The sequence below is a fragment of the Nyctereutes procyonoides genome, unplaced genomic scaffold, assembly GCF_905146905.1.
Source record: "Nyctereutes procyonoides isolate TBG_1078 unplaced genomic scaffold, NYPRO_anot_genome, whole genome shotgun sequence".
Classification (NCBI taxonomy): domain Eukaryota; kingdom Metazoa; phylum Chordata; class Mammalia; order Carnivora; family Canidae; genus Nyctereutes; species Nyctereutes procyonoides.
Window position 1 is genome coordinate 32979594 of NW_026575132.1, and position 18887 is coordinate 32998480.

The 18887-nt window shown below is 35.1% G+C and overlaps 1 protein-coding gene across 5 annotated transcripts in view; it reads right to left on the reverse strand.

The window, feature by feature from the left end:
- PARG (poly(ADP-ribose) glycohydrolase) overlaps window positions 1–18887 on the reverse strand; it is a 122134-nt gene that overhangs the window by 69789 nt on the left and 33458 nt on the right. For all 5 annotated transcript variants that reach the window (XM_055345438.1, XM_055345439.1, XM_055345440.1 and 2 more), the window contains one exon: window positions 3705–3797. In XM_055345438.1, coding sequence (XP_055201413.1) covers window positions 3705–3797 — 93 coding nt within the window. The remainder of the gene's footprint in view (window positions 1–3704; window positions 3798–18887) is intronic.

An 18887-nucleotide genomic window follows, 5' to 3' on the forward strand; every position in this document is an offset into this window, starting at 1 on the left:
TGCTGGATAGAGCAATTTTTCCATTAGTCCTAAATAAAATGACCTAAGGAAATTCAATAAATAAATCTTTTCCTTCTAATTCTGAACCAACCTTCACTTTGACAATTTCTTTGAGACCTAAATCTAATTTTATTACAGCAATTAATAGGACATGTATAGACAGACATATGTATAAACTGTAAGAAGACAGGCATTTCCCTACATCATCACTTTAAGCCAAGAAGATATAGGACATTTTTTCTTCAGATTTTTTATGATGGAAATGTCTTCTAGTTGTACCAAATCCAAATCCACTGACCTTTTCTTTTCCACAGGACCTTATGTTCAGTGGGTTTTATTCTATTTTAAATGTTAAAACTACATGTTTTTAAAGACATGGTGGTAAAGCCAAAGACCAACTGCCAGTTTATAATATCAGTTGTAAAGTTTTAAAATGTTCCAACATAATATTTAAGATGCTTTTCCTTCTGCCTTTCAATAAGACCCAGAACTAGGAATCCTGGATATCTGCATTCATTTCAAACCAACTGTCTTGATCATATCAGGAATCAACATCAAAAATGAAACCTAGGAGAGGTAGGCAAGGCAAATCAAAACTGCAATGATGTAACAATTAACTTTTTTCTAAGTATCAGAAAATGTACGTCAGTGCTAGAATAAGAGTGTGCTAGGAAAAAAAAAAGGTTAAATTTGCAGTTTAACTGTTTCTCTTGGGAAAATACAAAGACAAACAGAGGAAATGGAAAGAATCACTACAGTATCCAAATGCTGTCCTTTTAGGCCTTAGCAATTACCATTCCTGAGAAAGACAGAACAGAGAGCTCATATTGATTTCCATTTTCCCATCCTATACATTTATTTACAACCCAGCAATAAGTTTAGAAAAGGTGACAATGGCAAACTGGTACTTAGTTTTAGTTAAAAATGAGCTTTTAACTACCATTTATCAAGTTATTCATAAAAATAACTTTAAAAATTAATGGTGGCATTTTAGGCTTAATGAAAGATAAACACAAACATTTCTTAACCCCCAAATAACCAAATAGTAGGATTTTATTTTTATTTTTATTTTAATAGTACGATTTAAATAGAATAATTGATTTGTTTTCTTGGAGGAGAAATGTCTGAAAGCTCATACTTGGGGAAAACGATAAGATACATCTTATCAAGTGTTCAGCTAGATAAAATAAGAGACTGGTTTAACATGAACCAATATCTTTCAAGAAGCTCATGTCCAAAATTCGTTTCCTTCCTTGAAGTTCCTTTTTATAAATCTAAATTTACCTTTTGGATTTGGACTAGAGAATGTTAATGTAATAAGTTGTGAAGTAACCACATATACAATTTAATTTGCCAAAAATATCTTGATATCAAAGTGAAATATTAACTTTCACAGCAGAGATTTACTTTTCAGTAGAGTATAGAAAACAGACTTAAAATATTCTCTCCATTAATGGAAGAACAGATTTTTTTTGTTTTTAGCCAGGCCAAAATATAGAGGAGCCACAAGTCTGATTTTGTTCCACCAAGTGCCTTGTTATAGCTTATAAATTTAGATGTTTTTGAATATATATCTCATTACATAAAATACAGAAATGCTCTTGCCTAAGTGCAAGGGGAAGAGATGATTAAGTGATTCATGTCTAAAGGCTATATACTTATCAAGTATAAGTTCAATTATTAACTACACATTGAATTAAAAAACCATTTAATTAAGCACATGAAACTTGGGGACACAAAGATGATTTCCCTTCAAAAAGAATATACTATAGTAGGGGTAGATATATAAAGATAAATTACAAAATAATGTTCTAAGTGTGACTTGAGTGCTACAGGAGGGATTAACTTTGGCCAGGAGAGGTAGGGAAGGTTTCGCAGGGGGATGTAAAAGTTAAGCAGAACCTAAGATGTAGTGAGACATTTTACGAGGTAAGGAAAAAAGCAAGGAAAGAAAAAAGAGTGAACATGACACAGAAACAAGCAAAAAAACTTCAAAAAAGACAACAAGAAGAATATTAATATATATTTTCTGTGCCCAACAGAAAAGCTTATTTTGCACACAATGCATTAATGATGTGAAATTAAAGTTACATAAAATTAGAAATACCACAGTAAAAAGCTAACAACTATAGCACATCAAAAAACATAGAGTGGTTCTCAACTGAAGATAGAATGGCCCTCAGGTATTTGGTCCTGTTTTTAGATTGTCTCAATGATTATGCTTGTGGTTTGGGGGATACCCCAAAGACAAACTGCAGTGTCACACACTACACTGTGTGAAAACATCTCACACGTTTGTACACTGTTCCACCTAAAATGTCCCTAGGGCCTCTGTGAGGCAAAAGCATCAACAGAATCTTGGCTAGCATCCATGCAGCAAGGGGGTTGGCTCTAGAAACAAAAGACAGGCAAATTCAAGCCACTGTTTTCAGAAACATAGGAAGAAAACTAAAAAGAACAAACCAATAGCCTTTTATGGTAATTTGAAAATATGTCCAAGAATTCTTTGATATTTCCTCCTTTTTAGAGATTTATTTATTTTTATTGATTTTATTTTAGAGAGAGAGAGAGAGAGAGAGAGAGAGAGAGCATGCACACAAGCAGGAAGGGCAGAGGGAGAGTGAGGGAGAATCTCAAGCAGACTCTGCACTGAGTGAGGAGCAGATGCAGGGCTTGATCTCACAACCCTGAGATCACAACCTGAGCTGAAACCAAGAGTCAGGTGCTCAACCAACTGTGCCACCCAGGCACCCGGGTATCTCCTCCTTTTAAGAGAGTCTAATTACCATCTCCTTGAGTGCAGGTTAGATTTAGTGACTAATTTGTAATCAACAGAAAGATAGCAGAAATGATGGTAGATGTCTTAAAAAACTAGGTCAAGAAAAGCACTGCCAATTTCTTGTTGTCTCCCTTAGGTGGCTTGTTCCCAGGAAGTTAGCAACCACATTGTGAGGACAACTCAATCAACCTATGGAGAGGGCTATCACAAGAAATTGAGGGCTTCTGCCAAAAGCCGTGTGAGTAAATCAACTTAGAGGCAGCTCCTCCAGTCTCAGTGAAACCTTGAGATGACTGCAGCCCTGACCAACACCCTGACTACAACCAGAAGAGAGATCCTGGGCCAGAGCCACTCAACAAAGCTGCTCCTAAATTCCTGACAGAGACTGTGAGATAATAAATGTTTGCTGCTTTAAGCCATGAAATTTTGAGGTAATTTCTTATGTAGCAATTAATTAATATACTCCCTCCAAAAAGAAATAATATCGGATTCTTTCTTTCATTTTTAAAAGCTAAAAAAGCACTATGAGCTCATTTGTTATATAACACATCACTGTGTGGGGAAAGGAGAGTGAGGTAGTAGGCCATTTTGAAGATAAAATATTCTAACTCTATTAGTGTGTTTTGGAATAATGACTTTTTTAAGTTAGAGATTGTTTAAACAAAAACAGAATAGGAAGTCTCAGTAAGCAAACTTCAACAGTGTAAACTGAAGCTCAGAAATTGAATGCTGCATTTTTAATGTTCTTTTGCAGTATTCCCTCTAGCCTCTAACGTTTTCTTCAGTATAGCAAAATCCTTATAAAAAAAAAAAACTGTTTCTCATTTCTCTCTTCTTTCTCTTTGACTCTGGCCATTAGAGTTTAAAAGAAATTCAATTTGTGAATCTCAAGAAAGCTACTGAGGAAGGAGTTATTTCGACTAACCTGGGTGCAAATATTTGGCAGACACAGTGCAATTTTCACCATATCAGGCAAAATGGACTGATACAAATGTTGAGCTTCTGCTTCTTCAAGTACCTGAAAACCAGTATAAAATATATTAGTGAATAATAACCAATGAATAAATGTCTGTAATGAAATTAAATTATATACCTGCTCTTCATAAAATCCCATATGTGAGACATTATCAGTCTCATCAAACACATACAAAAGTACACTAATACATGTACTTAAGGTGAACTCAAGTGAACTTAAAAATTCATTTTTGAACTTACCTGACTTACCTGAATACTCTGTGAAAACTAATTAAGTATTCAAAATACCAAATATCTCTCATATCACACTTCACAATTAAATAAAACATCTGCAAATAAAAAACAGCACATTCTGCCCTTGGTTACTGCAAGACCACTAGGGACTCTCTCAGAAACCTTCAAGAATCCATCCAGCTTCGATAGTCTAAAACGTAAAGAAATTGCTATAAAAGCCATACTAATTATTTCACAGCACAGTGTATTTTTCAAATCTAACCTATGGGTAGTAAACAACAAAGTTTCTGATGACCTTAGAATTTTTCTTTTCTAGGCACCCTAGGGAAGTTAAAACTACAATTCCCACATCATAATTTGAAGCACAACAAAGGCAACATTCATAACCCATTTTTGTCTTTTATAATTTCCTATCTCTGCAGGCTTTAAAAATTACTTTAGGTCTTTTGATCTAATTTCTCTCTAAAAATAAGGGTATGTTTTTAAAAGTACTGAAAATGAAAACACTATTGATTTGGAAATTAACTCATTTGGAATTAACCAATTAACCACTTGGAAATTTATTTGTTAAGTCAGGGTTAAATAAAGACATTTATCAACTTAAAATTACACTTGAACTAAAGGAGCTCTCACTTATAATCCAGTCTGATTCTGTCATTATTACAAAGAAAAGAAAACTGAGGCCAAGGAGGTTACCTGATTATCCTAGCTTGAGAAAGTCAATTAGCAACTAAATTAAAACTAGAACCCAAGTGTTCCCAACTCTACTACATTGCTCTCCCCACTTCTCATGGGATTAATGGGGATGCAGATGCTTCACAAACCAACAGACTTGCTTCGCTATAAACTAGAATAAAGGAGTATTCACTTGTCTATCTGCAACTGCACAAAGTATGTGTGTAAATAGAAAAAGTAACGATTTACATCCATTCTGGTTTTGCAGGGAATTTCTAACACTAAGAACTGTCTTTATACCAATGCTCTAAAATCCAACCTACGTTTACCTCCCACTTTAAACTGGAACAGTGGGAAAACTAACATTGAGAATGAACAGAAAGGTATTTGCAACTCAGGGAGTTTGGGATTCAATCACAGATACATAGAAAACTATGTAAGTGAACAACACAAGACAATTATTAATTCTGGGGAAAACAAAAAAGTTGGCAAGAGTGGAAAAGCAGTATCTTAGATATGTATAGTGTTTTTACTATTCTGCTTTAAAAAACAGAATATTGATCTTAACTGAAACAAATTTGATAACTATGGTGGGAAAATGGGAAGTAGAAATAAGGTTTTTTTTAATTTTTTTAAAATTTTTTAAAAAATTTATTTATGATAGTCACAGAGAGAGAGAGAGGCAGAGACAAGGCAGAGGGAGAAGAAGCAGGCTCCATGCACCGGGAGCCCGACGTGGGATTCGATCCCGGGTCTCCAGGATCATGCCCTGGGCCAAAGGCAGGCGCCAAACCACTGCGCCACCCAGGGATCGCAAGAAATAAGATTTATGTTAGTGGTGAAGGGGGAAGTGAACAATAGCTAAATTCTAATCCTCTATAATGGGAAGTTAACACATTAAAAAAAAAGGTATAGGAAGTTAAAACTGGTATACTGTGTATCGTTTTATGCTATTTTTATTACATATACATTTGTGTAACTAACACCAAAATTAAGATATGAAACTATTTCACTATAATCTCTCTCCTGCTATCCATTTAGTTACACTCTCCTTCCTCCAAGCGTTCCTAAGCTCTAGCAACCATGTATGTTTTCCATCTCTGTAATTTTGTCATGTTACATAAATGGAATCAAATAGTATATTTTACAATTGACTTTTTCATCCAGTTTTAATATGTTTAAGATCAACTCAAGTTGATACAAGTACCAATAGTTATCCCCTGTTATTGCTGAGTAGTCGTCCATGGTATGAATATACTATAGTTTGGGTTTTTTTTTTTTTTTAAAGATTTTATTTATTTATTCATGAGAGACAGAGACAAAGACAGAGACACAGGCAGAAGGAGAAGCAGGCTCCAGGCAGGGAGCCCAACCCAGTCTCCAGGATTATGCCGTGGGCCGAAGGCGGCACTAAACTACTGAGCCACCAGGGCTGCCGTAGTTTGTTTAACCATTACCTTACTGAGGGACATTTTGTTTGATTCCAGTTTTTGGCCACCACAAATAAATCTGCCTTTTACTTTCAACCTGCCTATATCATTATGTCTGAAATGATTTCTTATAAACAAGCATCACTTTTTTATTCACTTTGTAAGTCTCTTTCAACTAGCAGATTTAGACCATTTACACTTAATCATGAATATGTTAGTGAATACTCATTTCATTTTTTATTTTCCATTTCTTTTATCAGTTATCTTCTTCCTTCCTTGTGGGTTATTTAAACATATTTTAGAATTCGAATTTTATTAATCTAAAATGTTTTTGAGTACATCTCTGAATAGATTTTATTGCCTGCTCTAGGCATTACATTATAGGTAAGTTACCAGTTTACTGGTGTCAACAGCTTACCAGTTCCAGTAGAGAAATTTGACCTTTGTTCAAGACCCTTTACCCTATCTCATTTATAATCTAATTGTCTTCAATATTTCCCTACATATATTGAGAACCACAGTGTTATAATTATTGAAAAGCAGTTAAAGAGAAAATGTCAAACACAATTTAGAACACAATCTATTTTATTTACTACATTTCCTCTTTCTGTTGTTCTTTCTTCCTTCATGTTGTTCCATCTTTTATCATTTCCTTTCTGTTTCAAGAAATTCTTTTAGATATTTTTTAGGATAGGTGTAATAATGACTGTCTCTTCCTTTTCCTTCACCTGGGAATCATGGTTTCCCCTTTATTTCTGAGGAATATTTTCATTGAATATAGAATTCTGGGTGATAGTTCTTTCCCTTTAGTCTTTTGAAAATACTGTATCATTTCCTTTGGTCTCTATGCTTCCTGATGAGAAATTCACTATCATTCGAATTGTTTTTCTCCTATAGGCAATGCATCACTTCTCTCCTAATACTTTCAAAATGTTTTCTTTGCCTTCTAAAAAGTTTGACTCTATGCCTTGGCATGGATTTTTGGGGTATATTCTGTTTGGGGTTCACTCGGCTTCTTCAAGCTATAGGTTTATGTCTTTTGTAAAATTTGGGAAAATTTCAGCTATTATTTCTATATTTCAGCTACTATTTCCTCTATATTTTTCAGCCCTGACCTCTTTCCCATTTCCCTCTAGTACGAAAATGATGTTAGATCTTTTGTTATAGCGCCAAAAGTCCTTCTGTTTTTTTTTTTTGTCAGTCTGTTTCCTTTGTGTTGTTCAAAATGAGTAATTCTTTTGTTCTTTTTTTGAAGTTTACCATTTCTTTCTTCTGTCATCCCATTTCTTCACTGAGCTCATCCATTGCATTTCTTTAAAAATTTCAGTTATTGTATTTTTCAGTTCTAAACTTTCTATTTGGTTTTTCTTTATGGCTACTATTTCTTTGCTGGAACTATTTTTTTCATTGTTTTAAGCCGGTTTGTAATTGTTCATTGAAGCCTTTTGTGATGGCTGCTTTAAATTTCTTGCCACATAATTCTAACATCTGTTTTAGGGTTGGGATCCACTGGTTGTCTACTCATTTCAACTCAGAATTCCCTGATTCTTGGTGGGAAGTCATTTTTTTTATTGAAATCTGGATATCTTGGGTATTATGCTATGAGATTCTGGATCTTATTTAAATCTTGTTTTAGGGATGCCTGGGTGGCTCAGCAGTTGAGCGTCTGCCTTTTGGCCCAGGGCGTGATCCCAGGATCCAGGATTGAGTCCCGCATCGGGCTCCTTGCAGGGAGCTGCTTCTCCCTCAGCCTGTGTCTCTCATGAATAAATAAATAAAATCTTTTTTTAAAATCTTGTTTTAAAGATTTTATTTATTTATTTGAAAGCTAGAGAGAGCGAGCAGGGGGGATGGGCAGAGAGAGAGGGAGAAGCAGACTTCCCAATGAGCAGGGAGCCCAATGCAGGATTCGATCCCAGGGCCCCGAGATCATGACCTGAGCTGAAGGCAGACACCCAAACAACTGAGCCACACAGGCTCCCCAAATCTTGTTTTAGCAGGACTTCTGTAACAGGGGAAGGCAAGAGCTGCATCATTACTGCCAATTTAGAGTAGAAACTCAAGTCCTCTATCTGTGAAGAGTGGGGGAGGCACCTTGTGCCCCTCGGGGGAGTGGCGTGGGGACCATGAGAGTTTGAGCTTCCTTCTAGAGCTTTATTGTATCTTTTCTAGGGCCCCACAAACCCTAGCTGGACAGTCTTTTCTCCACCTTTCAGATTTTTCTTATGTTTATATAGAGTCCAAGGTTTTTGGCTGCATTTAACAGGAGGGACAGGGAAAAATGTCTACCCAAACATTTTTAACCTAAAGACATTTAACCTTATGTGTCTAAATGGGCTGACAGCTTCTTCTCCTTTGGGTACCTGTCCTTGTCTTTTAAAATTGACGTACAAGTAGTTGCTGCCATGCTTTGTTGACTGTCACAAGCTTTAAAATATCATTTATTTATCTGATAAAACATTACTGCACTGGACTTCTTCAAACTGTCAACACTTCAGAGCTATGTCTAAATGCTGCTTTGGAAACACAAATGAGAACATAAAAAAAAAGTCATTTGAGAACATAACCAACCCAACTACAGTTTAAGATAGAATGCATTAATTTAAAAAACTACCATGATCTTAAGCCTGCTCACATATTATTAGTATTTTTATGCGAGTGTTACCTTTTATAAATTATTATTAGCCTATACAATGCATGCCAAGATATAAGTAATGAAAGGTTTGCAAAATATAAACCATTTCTTTACTACAGAGCAAGAGCCTCAAACAATAGTAGAGGTTTATTTAGAATATATCATATATTCTGTTTATTTATAATAATGGCAATGATGATTATAAGGAAAATAAACATACGATGGTAAAAAGGAGAGCTTCATTAAATTTTCCACAAGCAAAGCCCTGCTTTCTATTGGACAGTCTGCATAGATAATTATATGTAGCAGGTGCTTCTGTCTGTGTTTATTGTATTTTTATTCTAGTCCCACAAATCCATGTGTATGTCTCATTTAGAATTGACACGGTGAGTTTCAAAATTATTATTATTATTTTTTTTGAGTTTCAAAATTATAATACTGTTTTGCTCTTCTCTTTAAACTATAAATCTGTTAATTTAACTGGTCAATAAACAAATATTTTGAGTATTTTTTTAATATCTTGAGTATTTATTATGTACCAGTCTCTTGCCAGGATGAAGACAGAACTGTAAACAATAACAGATATGATCGCTGACCTCATGAGTCTCACAGCAGAAAGCCGTATGCTCTTTTTGTGACCTCCCTCAATAGGTCAGCCCTAACCCTGATGGATAATCATGGGTCATACTACAAGCTCACCACTGTGACTGAAGAAAGGCTTTCTTTCTTCCTTTAGCAGATAGAAACATGGACAAACTGCGAAAAAAGAGTAACTGATTTGCCAAATGTCAAAACATTATGAATGATTTAAATCTCTAGAAGCATGCAAATGAAGAGATGTTTACTTATTTCTTCTTTCTTAGAATACTTGACCAATTAAAACTAAATCTGTGAACTGTGCTCTAATACTATAGACATATTCATACATGACTAAGTACAGTGTCTGTCACACAGAAAATATTAAATAATTACTGAACTTTGAGAGAATAAATGAAATCTGTAGCTGATAAAATCAGAAAACTACCATTATTTTATTAAAAGAGTAAGTTTCCATAGATCTACTTCTTCAAACAGTTTATAGCAAACAACTTTTAAAAAGTGACCAGTCATGGGACACCTGGGTGGTTCAGCGGTTTGGCACCTGCCTTCGGCCCAGGGCATAATCCAGGAGACCCAGGATCGAGTCCCAAGTCAGGTTTCCTGCATGGAGCCTGCTTCTCTCTCTCTGCCTCTCTCTCTCTCTGTGTCTCCACCTCTCTCTCTGTATCTCTCATGAATAAATAAATAAAATCTTTAGAAAAAAAAGTGACCAATCACAAATCAATGAATATGATCAACATCTAAGTCATTCCATTTTATATCTATTGGTCTGTGCCTCATTAGATCCCTGTAAAAAACTTTGAAGTTACTAATAATCTCTTTTCATGAAAATTTTCAAAATAAACTTTATATACAAGGTCTAGACTATTAAATTTTATTAAATAATTTTTCCAAAAAAAGTATATCACACCCCAAAAACCGAAGATGAAAAAACTCATAATCCTATGATTCTGAAATTAAAATAACTCAACTTTGTTATGTTAATTTTTTAACTAAATGGTATACTGTATTTTTCTGCGACTTTTTTTTTGCCAAAGAGAAAGCCATAGAAGTCTTTCCATATAATAGAATGATAAATCCTACATAGCAATCCATATTATATATATAGAATTCCCTATTGATAATTACTTTTCCCAACATTATATGAAACTTTCAAAACTACAACAAAGTTAAAATAACCATACAGTTAATACCCATATACTCAGTAATTTCTATAATTAAATTACATTTCTATATTTACTTTTGTCACATATCTACCTGTCCATCAATCCATTTTCCAATGCTTTTTGGAATAACTGAGGACATGAATATACACTCATCACTTCAGCCTGTATATCAATTAATATAGTTTAATATTTAATATTTATATATTTTTTCATTTAAGGTCAAGTTTAAATTCAATGAAATAAATTAATCTTAAGTGGTATACTTAAGTGGCATATTATCATTTAACAAATTTGTAACAAATGTATATACCTGTATAACCTAGATCCTTCTCAAGATATAAGACATTATGAAAACCTTAAGTCTCTCATGCCCCTTCCCAGGAAACTCCTGCCCCCACACCTGAGGGACTACCATTGTTCTAAATTTGTTCTATTACAGATTAGTTCTGCTTCTTGTAAAACTTTATGCATTGGAAACAAAGGACCTGCACTGCTTTATGTAAGGTGCTTTTTTTTTTTATGTAAGGTGCTTTTTATCTCAACACAATGTTTTTGAGACATATCTATGTTTAATTAGTGACTTTGTTTCTTTTTATTATTTTATTCCATTGTATGAATACATCACCATTTGTTTATTCATTCTCCTGTTGATAGACAACTAGGTTGTTATAGGTTTTGGCTATTAGATTAAAGATACTATAACATTCTTCTAAAAATACAGGAGTTTTTTGTACACTTTCATTTTTTGTGGGTGTAGAAAGGAACAGAATTATTGTCTCAGGGTTGTGTGGGATTGAGTCCACTTTGCTGGGCAATAAGCCTACTGAAGATTTTCTCTCTCCCTATGGCCTTTCCCAGTCCTTCCCTCTCTAAAACAACAAAAACAGAATTAATGAATTAATGGATAATAGGGTACATAAATGTTTAGTTTTCTTTTTTTTAATATTTAGTTTTCTAAAGAACTCCCAGACCCCTCCCCAATATAGTAGTACCATTGTACACTCCCAAAAACAAAGTATGCAAATTCTACTTGCTCCATATCTCTACCTACACTTGGTCATATTAGCCTCAGCCTTTCCAGTGTTTGTGTACTAATATCTCATTCCAATTTTATTTTATTTTTTTGGAAAAATTTTATTTATTCATTAATGAGAGGCACACAGAGAGAGGCAGAGACATAGGCAGAGGGAGAAGCAGGTTCCCTGCAGAGAGCCCTATGTGGAACTCGATCCCAGGACCCTGAGCCAAAGGCAGATGCTTAACCAGTGAGCCACCCCAGCTTCCCTCATTCCAATTTTTTTTTCTCATTCCAATTTTAATTGGCATTTCCCCAATGACAAATGATATTGTGCACTTTTTAATGTGCTAATCGGTCATTTGTATGCCTTTCTTTGTGATGTCTTATAAATCTTTTGCTCAATTTTTAAGACTGTTTAATTTTGAATTGTAGTTATTTATATATTTTAAATACAAGTCCTTTGTTGGAAAAACTTTTGCAAACATTTTCTCCCTATGTTTAGTTTGTCTACTCATTTTCTTAATGTCCTTAGATGATGAGTATTAATTAATTTTTTTTCTTTTATGGTTAATGCTTTCTGTGTCCTATGAAATTTTTGCCTAAGTGACAAAGAGGCTTTCTTCTAGAAGCTTTATGTTTTAGCTTTTGTATTTAGAATTTATTTTCTATGTATGCTGTCTAGAAAGAGCTGAAGTTCATTTTCCCCCTGTATGTACATCCAGTTCTTCAAGCACTATTTGTTAAAAGGATGTTTCTTTTCTGCATTAGACTGCTTTTGTTGAAAATCAAACGATTGTATAATCATGGACCTATTTCTGGGTTTTCTTGGTTTACCAATAATCAACCTGAATCTTTGTTTCATTTTGTTTTTATTGAAGTATAATTAACATACAATGTTATATTAGTTTCAGATGTATAATATAATGATTCAACAATTCTGTATATTACTCAGTGCTCATCACAATTTGATTCTTATGCCACTACTACACCATATTATTTTCCTTAGGCTGCTATAATGAAGTACCACAAACCACATGGCTTAAAACAACAAAAATTTATTCTCACACAGTTGTGAAGGCTAAAAGTCTGAAACCAAGGTCCTGGGCAGGGTTATCCTCCCTCTGAAGGTTCTAGGGAAGAATCCCTCCATGTCTCTTCCTAGTTTTGGTACCTACTAGCAATCCTTGGAGTTCGTTGGCTTTTAGAAGCTTTCAACAAATAGTAGTTACTATTATAATGGTATATATTTTACCCTCTGCCTTGTTTAACATTTTACTACAGTTAAATGTCTATGGGACAAGACTTGGTTCACATTTCCCTGACATTCTTAATTGCTCCCTCCCTCTGTGACTCTATAGCATACGCACACACCTGTAGTACAGCACTTATTACAGCTTATTATAAGCACTTATTTACATGTTTGCTTCCTCTCCTCTAATCTGTGAAACAGGGATCCCTGGGTGGCGCAGCGGTTTGGCACCTGCCTTTGGCCCAGGGCGTGATCCTGGAGACCCGGGATCGAATCCCACATCGGGCTCCCGGTGCATGGAGCCTGCTTCTCCCTCTGCCTGTGTCTCTGCCTCTCTCTCTCTCTCTCTGTGACTATCATAAATTTAAAAAATAAATAAATAAATAATCTGTGAAACATTTCAACAGCAGGGATTATATCTCTTGTAACTTGTATTCTAGTATCAAGCATAGTATTTTGTACTCAGTATTATTTGCTGAATAAAGAGTTAGAGAAAATGAAAACATTACAATTTATCTTGAGAGTATCCCTAAAAAATAAAAAGCATAAAGACATCCAAAGAAACCACAGCTCAAAGGATAAAGCAATTTCCCACACTCACACTTAGTGTAATAAATTAGGACTTGATGCCAGCGCTTTGCTTGTCAGGTTTTAGAGAATGCACTGGCCAAGAAACTGGAAGACTACAGTCAGAGGCATAGATCTGCATTTACTTTCCATATTAACAAAAAATTCCTGAACTCTTTATTTCCTTATTATTATAAGGATAATTCTAACTCTGTTTAACTTACAGAGTTATGAAGGCTCAGATGTAACTGTGTTTTATAAAATCTAAAGCCCCATATACAAATGCAAAGTAATAACAATAATAAAAATAATCTAATGGGCCAATAATTCACCACCTTTCTGGAGCCTCCCCCTTTCTTCACCCCCACATCAATTAACTGCCAAGTCCTACTGATTGATCCAGCAGGAACTTACATATTCATTACCTCCTCTTAATCACTGCTACAAAGCTACCCTGACTCAGCCCCTTATCCAATTTCCCCAAGAGTGCTACAGTAATCTAACTGCTGCCCTACTGCTAGCCCACCTTCAGTTTCCGCACAAGTACATCCCAGTGTTTCCCTGCTCCACCTGAAAGCTTTCAATGGCTTTTCATTGCCTTTATGATACAGTACAACTGTTTGAACAAATAACTATCTGGCCTTAGATGCTTGTCTAGTCTTCTTTAGCACACATACACACCACCTTCTGTTCATTTTATATACTAGGCAACTCAGCAATTCACTCTTCTTTAGCACCTACCTGTGCTGCCACAGATAGAATTTGTGCTACACCTATCTTTCCTACTCAACTTTAAAACTCATGTAACCTTTTGATGTCTTGCTCAAACAACGTGTTGCTTCAAAGTCTACCTAAATGGATTTGTCAGCTAGAAGGTAACTGTCCCTTTTGCAATTTATCTCTACATTTTTTTCACAAGACACTTAAGATTTCCTGCTTTATATTGTAATTATTTATGGATATGCCGACTAGTGCTTACTAGAAGTTCCTTTAAGACAGGATTTATGCCTAGAACAGTGATATTCATACGTAACATTCTCAATAAAAATATCTGTTCAATTAACTGACATTTTCTATCACAGGTAATTTTACAAGGACATCCTCCACCTCCTCTCCTCTCTACTGCCTATGAGAATCTCCATTGCTTAGGCCAAATACTAGGGTTTCTTTCCTTCGTTCTTTTTTTTCCTTTTTAAGGAAAAGTAAATTAAATGCAAATGGAGTGAGCTTTCTTTTTTATTTTTTAAATATTTTATTTATTCACTCATGAGAGAGAGAGAGAGAGAGAGAGAGAGAGAGGCAGAGACACAGGCAGAGGGAGAAGCAGGCTCCATGCAGTGAGTCCAACGTGGGACTCGACCCCAAGGTCTCCAGGATCACATCCTGGGCCAAAGGGGGCGCTAAACCGCCGAGCCACCCAGGCTGCCCCTGGAGTGAGCTTTCTATACCTAAAACTTAATGGAACTACCTCTAGAAATCCCAAGTCTGAGAGGTTCATATTTTAAAAATTAAAAAGAGGGACACATAAATGGCACAGTCAGTTAAGCAACCAGCCAACTCTCAGTTTCAGCTCAGGTTGTGATCTCTGGATTCTGATATCGAGCCCATGTCAGGCTCTGTGCTTAGTGTGGAATCTGCTTAGGACTCTCTCCCTATCCCTCCCCTATTCCTTATGCACGTATTTTCTCTCTTTCTCTCTCAAAATAAATAAATAAATCTTTAAAAAATTAAAAAGACATAAGTCAGAATTACCAAGATCTTTCAGATCCACCTATTCTCAAGCATGTTTTCAGACTACAAAATTAAACGTTAGAGAGGGAAAAAAAAAAAAAAAAACAATTACAGCACTAAATTATGTAAGCGTAAAAAAATCAACTGGAGAAGGTAAATGTTTCTAACACTTATTTGTGCGTGACTCAGGCTGACACTTTGGAGAGAAGAATGTGACAGCTTACAAGAAAACAAACTCACTCACTCCCCCTTAATTTCTGAAGGCTCATGCAAGTCTGACAGGCCAACCACAGGGTGCTCTTTCATGTGTATCATCCATGACAATTACAGCCTCAATAAAAATGTTCCCAAATTTTAATAAAGCCAATTGGTTTTCAGGAAATAGCTAGCTTAACATTTTCATATTTAAGAAAGCATATTTCAGAAATTAGTGAACTATTTTGTGCATCTAATTAAGACTGTCTAAATACTTATCTTAAGGCATCAAAAGAGGTACAAAATGAATGTTGTAGAGGATGACAACGTGAAATGAAAGGCTGGGTGCTAACAGTGGTTAGTGTTGGTGGCACAGGGAAAATGGCTGTGCTGAGCATCCTGCCTCTCTATCATCTTTGCTTTGGTTTTCCTCTTCAAACAGCTATTAAGAGTTCCTTATGAATTTTCAAAATGCTATGACTAAATCTGAGAAGGACTGATAAAAATCAGAGCTCATTATAAGCATTTGAAATGATTTAAGGAAAATACAAGGGGCTTCAAAATATTTATCTTGCAACTTACACTGGAAATAATCTGTACCTGTCATTATATTAATTTGATAGTTGTCTAATATACGGTAAATCAGGCTACTATATACACTCTCTTCTTCCCCATCATTGATTGTCACAAACAGAAGAAAAAAAAAGGAGAGTGCTAAGCAAGGAAATCTCTTTTTATTCTGAATCTCTAACCCCTAGCCAAGCTCACATAAGCCAGAGAAAGCAGGAAGGAGGTGAAAAAGGGCTCTCCTGGGGGCTCCTCACAATTCCATTTCTAGCCAGTCCCAATCACTGTTTTGTTGCTCATGACACAACCCTGTACTAGTTTCTCTCTTCATTCAGAAAACCAATCATAATTACCTTAAAATTCACAGGTTTTTGTAGATGGGTATGGATATTTCACTATCATGTATTCCTAAATTGAAATAATTAACAACTAATCTGGGAACACAACCAATTTAAGAAGAGTATCTTCATCCAGTTCTTAAAACAAACTGTGCCTCTAATCAACAACAGTCATACTATCTCCTACATGAATTTCATTATATTAAACATGAATAGAATTGTGTAGGTTTATGAAATGTGAAGGAAGCTCTTCCTAAACAGTATTTACTGATAATGACAATCTTTTATCATGCTAATAATAAAACAGAGTATTCTTACCTTAGGACAAAGCATAATAACGCATCCTCATTATCCTCTGTCTCCAAAGAAGAATTTACTTCTCAATATTGTTATGGTAAATAATTATCCTTTAGGGAACAATCCCACACTAGCACAAGATGCTCTGATAGGTCTTTCTCATCTCTCACTGCTATTACCGTATGACTACATGGCCATATCCATCAATCATGTTAGCAAACACCACCAAACCACAACGCTATTACATACAGCCAACAGATATTCTCAGTACTTTATAGTCACACTATTACCCATCTTTTATAGCCAGGCAATGAAACTGAACATGACAAGATTTCAGAGAGACAGCTAATGATAATGTAAGTTTTCTAGTGCTAGAGGCAAGATGAACTTAATTCATTCAAGAAATGTTGGTAACTTCAATCTTTTACTATAGTTTATACGTTCAAATTCAATGAGAATATTTTTAAACTATAAGAAATACTTTTAAATTACTTATTTTTACTTTTAAAGTAACTTTTAAGTTAGTTTGATAGCTTCTCACACACCATTAGAAAAATAATTTGCCATATAAACCAAGTAATGTGCATACATACATATTATAGTGCTTAATTCTTATTTCTTAAATTATACAGCATGAATTAAAAATCAATATTCTTAGATCAAACTTCACTCAAATTAACAAGGCTGAAATACACGGAATTTTCCCAAAGGTTTGAGGGCACCCCCTGGTGGCAGATTCTTTGGAGAAAAAAAAAATGCATTAGTAGAAAACAAGTACTATTACAAGGAAAATATCTTTTTAAAAAATTGGCCAAGTTCTACTTACTCAAAAACTCAGTTATTTCAAGCAATATCCAATGTAGAAAAAATTCAAAATGTGATCAAAGAATGTTGAGATATCTCTGAAGTTCCCTGTGAAAAGATCTGACCAGCAGCAGCTTCCAGGTAGCAAGACCAGCCAACATGTCCATCGCAGAAGGAACCTGAGAGATGACCTTAAAACCTTCTAACCACCAGGCATACATATTGACTAAGCATTTAAAATGTTGCCAGTGTGATTGAGCAACTGAATTTCATATTTTATTTTACTTTAAATAGCCATATATGGCTTTGGCTATGGTTTGGACAACACAGATCAAGTCCTACTTGCTATTGCTACTCCACTGCAGAGAAAGTCACCAGAGCAATCTAAGGAAGATTTAAAAGTTTCCAGACATGTAGAACTGGATGGTATAAATATATATGACTAAATCTGTACCTTTTTGGGAATTTTTAGTGCAGCTAATTTAATTCAACTGCACTGAACTACTTTTGGTAACTGCAATTCATTTTATAATACAGATGAATTTGGAAATGGTCAGATATTCCTTTTGAAATAATTTTGACTTTATAGCGTATTATTTTAGGTTGTTAATATTCTTTATTCATCCCTTTCTTGTTATCTCAAAGGAAAAGCAGAAGATAGTAACAACTGCTATTGCATTTAGCCACACCAAATAAAATGGATTAAGAGTTCAGGCACAGTTATCACCTGGGGCATTCATTCTTCTCTTACATGTAGAAAATAAAAAGGTAAATGGGTCCCTGACCTGCAGATTAGCTGAGCTCAGGAATCCAAGAAAGAGAACAGCCCAGGAGGCCCCATCTCTATTTTATGCTTAACTTTAGTAGTATCTTGCTATTTAGTTCAAACACCTAATGAGCACTCAGTTTGTCTGGGACATCATATTGAGCACTGCAAGGAATAAAAAGACAGACAATGCAAAGTCTCTATCCTCTAGAAATTCACTACCTTTTGGGGTAAAAATGTCATATAAATAACTATAAGGGTTGTGTGTGCTGGCCTCACCTTTTCTAACACCAACTGCCAATCTCAAATGGTCAAGTATCATTTTACACAATAATTCCTATTCTGTTAAGAAATTGTGGCTTAAGACCTTACATTTGTGTGTTGATCTACTTTCCTTGAATATCTTTGAAGTTAGTTCAAGAAACATTTTTTGAGTGCCAGTCATAAGCTAGAAAACACTAAGATGCCCTGAAGAAGTTTGGCATCTGAAGAATGTAGACATTTTATAGACAGATCATGTGTTATGTGACAAGTACATGGAGGTACCACTGTGAGCACAGAGAGGAGTTTTTAGTAGATACTGTGAAGACAGGAAAGAGTTCCTGAAGGAGATAAAGACTGCTGAGTCTGGACAGGTGGATTAAGAGTAAGTTAACAGCATGTCAGAGAATCATAACCAACAGTCATCAGAGTATCAGGTTTGGAGCAGGAAAGTGGCCAGAAATGATGCTGGAGAAGGGGCAGAGGCAAGGCCATGGAATACTATAAATATCACCCAAGAGAGCTGAGAATAGATGAGGTGCCACATAAGGTTTGAAGATATATGCTTCAGAGAGCTCAATGTGTGTGAGCAACGTGACG